The sequence below is a fragment of the Eumetopias jubatus genome, unplaced genomic scaffold (genome assembly GCF_037043125.1).
Source record: "Eumetopias jubatus isolate StellerSeaLion01/CBP00866 unplaced genomic scaffold, mEumJub1_p1.0 scaffold_4, whole genome shotgun sequence".
NCBI lineage: Eukaryota > Metazoa > Chordata > Mammalia > Carnivora > Otariidae > Eumetopias > Eumetopias jubatus.
The window spans coordinates 67,116,978-67,125,362 of record NW_028274810.1 but is presented as its reverse complement, the minus strand read 5'-3'; the positions used below and the strand labels follow the sequence as shown (position 1 = coordinate 67,125,362).

Below are 8,385 nucleotides of genomic sequence, written 5' to 3'. Positions count from 1 at the left end.
TCCCAGCGATCCTCCCAGTGGAACTCAGCAGAGCTCAGGCCCCAGCCTCCTCCCACCTGCTGCAGAGGCGCCTACTGGCCCAGCCCCACTCCCACCACTGCCACCTAACAAACTGGCTTGAGCGTCCTGGGTTCTGAGTCTGACTCCGCAGAACCTGAACGTACAACCCTGGGCCGGTCACTGTCAGATTCTGAGCCTCAGTCTTCCTGACTGCTCTGTAGGCAAGTGGGGTCAGGGGCATGGATGGGTGCAGCCCTTCGCCAGGTGTCAAGGTTGTGACTGACAGCCCTGGGGTTCCATCCCCAGGTCTGGGCCACCAAGACTCACAGGGCCGGGGATGAGAGGAACCTGGGAACCCCACTATTCCACTCTCTCAAAGTTTCACCGCTCACGAATCATTCTGAGCTCAACCAAAGCGGCTGGCAGCCTGGAGCTGAGCAAAGTGCTTCCCCTCTCTGAGCCACAGTACATGGCGGGGGGGGGGGGTCTGCAGAGCCCCCACCTTCAACCAGGGGAGACCGTTCCAGGAGAGGAGGAGGTTCACCCCGACAGGGCAGAGGAAAAGAGGTCCAGAGTCCCCGGATTGGTCGGACGGGTCTATAAACCACTCTGGACCTCAGTTTCCTCCTTTGTAAAATGGACCCATTAATAAACAACTCACCGGATTATTCCGGGTTTGCTGTGAGGATGAACTAAAACACTAATCTTGAAATCTTTGAAGCTCCGGATGTTCTCAAGAGTGGATAATGCGGGCCCCTAAGCCAAGCCCTGGGGTCTGGCTGGAGCACCAGCAGGAAACAAGGAGCTCCGGGAGACTCAGTATAGGTCCCTCCTGAAACCAAGAGACCCAGAGCGATCTTAGATTCACCTTGAATGGGGATGAAGGCAGAGGCCAGAAAGGCGGTGGCTGGAACCTGGACTAAGAGAGGACCCGAGCTTCCAAAAACCTGGAGTAGGAGGAGGTCGTAGGAGGCTTGAGGGAGCAGATGAAGGGCAAGAAAGTTCACACTTCTAAAAGCTCCCGCGCTTCTCGAGCCTTCCTCTTTTTTTCCAGTAACTCTTCCCTCTTCTTTCTCCTCTCTCTCTTCTTTTCTTCCTACCTTCATTCCCTTTTTCACCCCTTCTGTTGCCCCCCATCTTTCTTCTCTCGCTCCATCTTCCCCCACCTCCATCTCGTTGTCACCCTCGCACTTTGTAACCAAACAGCCAAACCCCTTTCCAATTAAAGTGGAATTAGGCAACTCAATCAAATTAGTTCCCTATTAAAGCCCTTCTTTATTAAACCGTTTTCTTGTCCTGCTATTAAGTTTCACCGCCTGGCGGAACTCGAGCCGGCCCCAGAAGTTTACCTTGGGATGTCGCCGGGCCCAGACTAGGGGAGGGAGCACCCTGTTTCCCGGAGAGGGGTAGTCACCCTGCAGGGAGCGGAGCAGGCCCCGGGAGGTTGGAGGAGGGGATCGACGGGGGAGCCACTGTTGTGCTCAGCCCGGCGAGAGAAGGGAAGGTAACTAGGGTGCCGAGCGAGGTCTGGCTGGAAGGCGCGTCCTCACCGCCACTTTCGGATCACCCTGTCTCTTGGCGAGGGCAGCGCCCCACCAACCCCACCACCCCCACCACCCCAAAATAACTCCCAGGTCACCAGCCTTCGTGGGAGAACCGTCGCAGCTCTCCCTCCCCAGCCGCCGCCTCTGTCACCTGGGTTCCAAACCTCATTGAGAAGGGAAGCGAGCGTTGCGCGACCCCGGCTGTGTCCAAATCTGAGGCCCCGGGGAGAACCGAAATCCGGCCTCCAGCCTCTCGGGACTCCGTAAGAGGCTCTGCCCGAAATCCAGGGATCCTGAGCACTGGCAAGGCGACCCGTCGCGCCTGCGCGCCCAAAACCGGAGTGGGAAGGACGCGGGGTCCCAGAGGCGCAGGGGCACCGCTCCTCGCGGGGCTCTGAGCCGCGCGCCACTCCCGTCGGCTGGCCTTTCCCGGCGCCACAGAAAGTTTTCCGGCTCCGCACCCCCCGAGGGTCGGACATCAGCCGGACTGAAGTCTAGCTGGCACCGCGGGCCCGAACGCGAATTCAAGACCTTTTCAATCCGGCCTACAGAGGAGCAGGACGGGATCCGGTGCTGTTTTCTTAGAAAATAACATTTATTTCTAGCTCATGTCTATGCAAAGGAAAGCACAAAGTGAGCCATTCTCTGCAGCAGCGTTTCCCGCTGCCGTCCCTTCAGGCCAGGCGTTTGGCGAGTCCCGGGAGGCGAGGATGGGCTCTCGGGAGGGCGGTTCTGGCTCAGTCACTCGTCGCTCTGTTCCTGCTTCAGTGCGCACCTTGACCGCATCTTAGGGAGAGATCGGCCGCAGGCAAGAGGGGCGGGTGGGCAGGATTTGTCTCGAGTTTACAATATATTTAATCTATAAAACCTGATAAGTACAATGCGCGCATAGTCTACTTTTTTCCATTTTGTCCTTTTTTTTGCTTGTTTTTGAATATTTTTCACGTTAATACCGAGGTCACCTACAGATTACAATTAATAACTTAGAATTCCATTTTATAACATTATACACTGGCTTGTATATATATATGTATAGATTATATATAGATTTATACATATATAAAAACTCACACTGCACCAAGGAAACCCATGCTTATTGGCATAAGCAACAAAGAGAGCGACAAATACCGCAACGAGGAAAGTGCACCTTAGAACTTGTTTCCTTTTTTTTTTTTTACAATTGTTATCGATATATATATGTGTGTCCCAAAGACTCGACTCAGTGTCAAGAGATTTATACATCCTAAATTTATATTTGTTAGATCGAATATTTTTTAAAATTTTTTAATAAGGAGAGGGAGACACAGAAGACAGACTCTCGGACTATCCTGCCATCCACTGGAGAGCGGGCGGGTGGGATGAGCACAGGAAAAGGAGAGGCAGGAGCGTGTGCGGCGGCCGCAGCCTCTGATTCTCAAGAATTCCCGGCCTTTTGAAGGGCTGGAGGAGTCTTGAGGAGGTGGCCAGAGGATGAGGATCAGGCCCACGCACCCTCTCTGAGAACACCTGCATCTGTAGTTGCTCCCCCTTCGCTCAGCTCTCCGCCCACCTTCCAAAACAAAACCTAAAATCACCTTCGAGCGAGAACACCCCAGCTGAGGCGCCGAGAGCGCACCGGGCAAAGAGGGAGCGGCGGCCCGCGGGATCAAGGCTGGGGTCCCCGTTTGGGGGCGGCCCGACTTCCGGGCCCCTGGCCCTACTGCTTCTCAGGGGCGCCATTGACCATAGGCCCGTACAGGCCGCCGCCGTAGGTGGGCTCCTTGTGCACCGCAGCGGCGGCGGCCGAGCGGTCGCGCATGAGGTCGCTGAAGGCGTAGTCCATGGGCGGGCGGAAGCCGAGTGTGGGCACCAGGCCGGCGGTCGAGTAGGGAGCCATGAAGGCCAGGCCACGGCTGTGCGCCGCTGCCGCGGAATAGGCCAGGCGCAGGGGGCTGAGGCCGAGCGGCGCGCCCAGCGGGTAGGCGCCTGCGTCGGCGCCGAAGTGACTGGCGTTGGGCTGCAGTGGTGAGAATGCCGAGCGGCTGCTCAGCGAGCCCAGAGCCCCAGGCGCCATGGCGCCGGCCAGCAAAGGTCTGTGGTGCGGAGGAGCGGCGGGGCCGGCCTGCAGCGGCGCGGGCAGCCCGGGCCCCCCGGCAGCGGCGGCGTCGACGCGGCCCGGCCACGCGTCGTCTGCAGCTGCTACTGCACCCACTGCGGCCTTATCAGGGGGCACGGCGGGACCGAGGCCGGCCGCCAAGCCCCCGCGGTGGTGGTTCAGCACCTGCTCGATGGCCTGCACCACGTCGCCGCCGCAACCCTGCAACACCAGCTCCAGGACGCCTCGCCGGTGGCCCGGGAAGACGCGCGTCAAGATGTCCAGCGGCGTCCGCTGCCGTGGACCCGGGCCCCCGCCCAGCCCTGGAGCGGGAGCGGCCTCTGCCTCTTCTTTGTCGGCCTCGGAACCGGATTCAGAGCCCAAAGGGCTGGCGGAGCCCGGGCTGTCCTCCTCCCCACCGCCTCCCGGGCCTGCACTGCCCGGGCAGCTCCCACCTGCCTCCTTGGAGGCCCGGGCCAGGGGCGACCCCGAGAAGGACTCGCCGTCGCCGTTCTCCGAGCCCGAGCCCGGCCGCACCTCCGGAGAAGATGTCCCAGGCCCCGAGTCCGCGCCGTCGGGTGATAAGGGCTTCCCCGGTGGCGGCTGCGGGCTGCCGGGGCGGCCGGTCTGAAGCAGCGTCTTGGGGAACAGGTCAAACTTCTGTAACTTGGCCTCTAGGAGGGGAGAAAAGGGGATGTGAGGCGTGATTAGGGGCGGGGAGGTGACGGCACCCTCAGCACATCAGCCTTTTGGACCGCAGTTTCCTGAACCTGACGACCCTCATTCACTGGGCTCCGGCACCCCCTCCTTTTTCCTCCAGCATTCCTTACTCTCTGAGCCCCTATAGTTCTATCTCACTTCCCCTACTCCCCAGGGTGCACTCTTTCTGTACCAGAACCCCAACTACCTGTGCCCTGTAAATTCAATGTCCAGTTCCCCTCTTCCACATCTGTGCCCCAACACCTCCACCCTTATCCTCCTTCCTAACACCACCTACTGTATAGAGGACCCCACTCCACATCCATCATTCCAAGAGCGAACCCTGCCCTGGGCGCCCTCTGGCCCTGGGCAACATAGCTTGTTAGGGAAGGCACCTTGGATATCTAAGAGATCCCAAACCTTTCTGCAGGCAAAAACAGACCCCTATTTCTAATCAACCCTTTCCAAAATTAAAACCTAAGAAGTTCTTTACTCCCAAGATGAGGGCTGAGAGGGCCCGCAAGGGCCCCAGCCTTAATTTCTTTCCTCCCTAGAAAAAGGCGAGAAATTCTTGAAGAGGAGGGTGGGGCCAGACGGGGAGTAGGGGGGTTAGAAGAGTGGGGATCGAGGGAAGCGAGAGAATGCCTACTCTTGAGAAACGGGGACAAGTGGGGAAAGAAGCTAGAAAGAAGGAGCAGGCGCAGCGTGCGGTTGTCCGGGGAAGCATTAGGAACCGGAGAAAAGGAATCACACGGGGAAAAGGAAAGAGGTGTCCCTGACACCCAGAGAAATTGGTGCGGTGCGGGGGAGGAGGACTGGGAGAGGGCGGGATTTCTGAAGAGAGTTGGGAAGGCGCAAAGGGAACCACGGCAAGTGGAGAAGAGCAGAACCAAGGTTAAAGGTTTCACGCTGGGGAGACCGAGCCAAGTGAGCAGGGAAGGTGGGACCCGGCCGCGTTTGGGTAGAGATAACGATTCCAGCGTCTACATTTGGGCCCGCGGTGAGAGAAAGGGCAAATTCTTCAGAAAGGGGAGAAAGAGTTTATGTGTTTGTGCCCCAGATCAGGGCCTGGGTGCGCCGCGAACTCTTAGCAGTAGGGCGTTTGGAAGAGGGGATTCCATTCTTTCAGTACCAAGACAAGTCCCTGGGCCGCGTGCCCCCAGGCCCAGTCCCCGCTCCCTTTCCTCCCGGCCGGGCCGCGCGCTCACCTGAGCTCCCCGCGCCCGCTGCGCCGCCTCCGGTCCCCGCGGGCGCTCCCGCTCCCGGCCCCCCGCCGTCGGCGGCGCACACGGAGCCGAAGACCTCGTAGGCAGGTCGCGGCGGGATAATGCCGTTGGCGGCGGCGAGCGCCAGGCCCTCGGCAGTGCCGTAGAGCAGCTGTAGCTCGCGCGCCTCGTTCTCCTCCTGCGCCTGTTGCCGGCGCAGCGCCACCTGCGCCGCCATGACGCGCTGGCGCTCGGCGATGAGCGTGCACTTGGCGCACAGGCAGTCCTTCCAGCGGCAGTAGCGTTTGTGGCCCTTGAGCGCCGACACCACGCCGTGGTTGCGGCAGCGCGCGCACTTGGGGGTCCGCGGGTACTTCTCCGCCGCCCGCAACAACAGCGGCGGCGCTCTTAGCAAGCCACCCGCCACGCTCACCGGTAGCGACGCGGCCGCCGCCGCCGCCGCTGCCACCGACGCCACAGACGCCACGGGCGGCCCTGTCGCCGTTGCCGCCGCCGTCGCTGCGCCGGGCACGCTAGGCAGCTCGGAGCGCAGCTCCATGGCGGGACCTGGCGTAGAAGACCGTGGGAAGAAGGAAGAGACTTGCGGTGAGGAGCGCACGGTGTGCTAAGCTACAGCGTACCCTCGAGGAGATCAGGCTTAGGGAGGGAATTTTTCGGCCGCGGAAGTTTGGCTAGTGGTTGCCAAATTGCTGGAAGGAGGTACCTTCGGATTCCCCCTTGTAAAGCCGAGCTCCCCCACCCTATTCCCACCAGAGCTCTTCTTCTTATATCTGATTTATGCGCTGGGTCTAAGATTTCGTTTGAACCGGTGGTTCCGCTGGAAAAAAAAAATAAAAAGACATATAAAGTTTGAAAAGTCACTGGTTCAGGTGTATATATAACGAGGGATTGGAAAGGAAAACATTATCCCCCCAAAGTTTAGCTTAATTGGGGCGAGACGGGTAGAGAGAAATGTCTGTTTGATGGGACTTGGATTAGAGAGAAAATTTTAACCCAACAGTCAGACTAGATACCAAGAGCAAAACAAAACAAAACAAAAATCGAGGCGAACTGCTCAGTTTTGTGGAAAGATGAAAAGGAGAGAGCTATCAAAGCACACGAGGTATAGAGTTCAGCTGGCTGGGTCTGAAGTTTTTATGCTGGTGGGAGCAGGAGAGTTAGAAAAATCAGGGACAGAAAAGAATAGCTCTAGGAATAGAGTGAAGGCTAGATTACAAAACAAACATCTCAGGAGCAAAGTTAGGCCGTGGGGCCCCAGGGACCTATGGAAATGCTACAAGTTTCATGGTGCCGGGCCTCCAGAGAATGGGAGAGAAAAATGAGTGTGAGGAGTTTAGTAGGCGTGGGGAGAGTTAAAGAGAAAATTAAGCCCAAGAAACTTTGGTTAGGCAAACACAGCCAGAAGGTTAGCTTGAGGAGTGAGGAAAACAACAAAAAACAGCTGATATGGATGTCTGGGTCCCAGGGTTCACGTGGGGGAGAGAGGTGTGCATGAGAAAAAAATAAAAAACAAAACAAAAAACCCTGCAGGCAAAGGTTGTGGGTGGGGGTGGAGTAAAGCCTGTGGCACGATTTTTAGCCCTGTAATCTGGAAGAGTAGTCGGGAAGGTAAAGGTATCTTGCGAAAAGTTAGGTATTCCTGGAGGGAGATCCTTTCCCTGACCGTCTCCCACTGCTGTCTCTTCCCCTCCGGCTTTAGGGACAGACAGAATCGTCAGACACGCCCTCCCCATCCTGGGATCCCCCGCGGGACCCTACTTGGGTGCAGGTTCTCGAGTTCTGGTCTCGGAATTGGGTTCCTGGGACTTGGACGGCCCAGGAGACAGCACCGAGGCAGGGGAGTCGCCTCTGGAACTGGCTATGGAGTCTCACCTGCGCTGCGGCCCCAAAAGGCCCAAGCAGGCCCAGCCCTGAGCTTCGGCCCCGGGCTCCTCTGGGTCCCCGGGTTCCCGCCAGAGCCCGGGACCGAGTCCTGGGGTCTCCGCCCCAGTATCCTAGATCCCTTCCCTATTTGAGCTGCCTCTTCCCTCAGTCCCCTGCGGCCGCGAAGTCCCTAGGGCCGGCGTGGCCCGGGCCTCGTCAACAGGGCCCGCAGGCCCGGCCGCCTCCCCTGCCCTCCCTGCGTCCCTCAACTACCTGCCTTGGGCTCGGGATCCTCCTCCTTCGCTGGCGCTTCACGCACCTCCCAGCTCCGCTCGCGTTGCTGACGCTCTTGGCCTCTTCCCCCTGCCCCCTGGTCCCTTATCTGACCACGTCACCCTCCTTCAGTCACCATGTCCGAACTTCCGGACCCCCTCAGAACGCTGCGCAGTCCAACCCTTCCGTCGGAAATCCGAGCCAGGGGACCGGTTAGGGACCGGCTGGCTGGAGCCCGCGACCCGGCCCTCGCCGCGCGGCGTCCCCTCGCGGAGCGCGCGGGACGCTGCGCACAGCCGCGCCCCAGTTGCCCGGCGCTGCCAGACTCTCAATGAGCCGCTCGCCGGCTCTATTGTTGCTCCTTAGGGCTCCATTAGACAGAATTGGACAACAATGTGGCGCCTGCCATTGGCCAGGGGAAGCAGACAGCGCTCTGATTGGCCGGGCCCGCGCCCGGGGAGCCCCGCATTCTACAGTGTCCGAAAGATTCGAAACTCCAAAAGCTCCACTGAGTGCCTCCGGGAGGGGAGGGGCGCGCAGGGAAGGAGTGGAGAAAAGTAGGCTAGGAGGAGCGTTGAAAATACCGTGACAAGTAGTTTCCGTGCGCCCAAGAGCGTGTGAATTGCGCCTAATTACCGTGTCCGGTGCGCCTCTACGTAGCTGTGTGTAACCCCACGGCGTCTGGGACGCGGGCTTGGCTGCGCCG

General features: G+C 59.1%; 1 protein-coding gene across 1 annotated transcript; it reads right to left on the bottom strand.

Annotated features, from left to right (window-relative positions):
- Positions 1–2,155: 2,155 nt before the first annotated feature.
- On the bottom strand, positions 2,156–6,096 carry DMRTA2 (DMRT like family A2). Its single transcript, XM_028106923.2, has 2 exons — positions 5,526–6,096; positions 2,156–4,292 (listed from the first exon to the last, which is right to left on the bottom strand). The coding sequence occupies exons 1-2, from the start codon at positions 6,079–6,081 to the stop codon at positions 3,241–3,243; spliced, it is 1,608 nt and encodes a 535-aa protein (XP_027962724.1). The 5' UTR covers positions 6,082–6,096; the 3' UTR covers positions 2,156–3,240.
- Between the last annotated feature and the right edge of the window lie 2,289 nt (positions 6,097–8,385).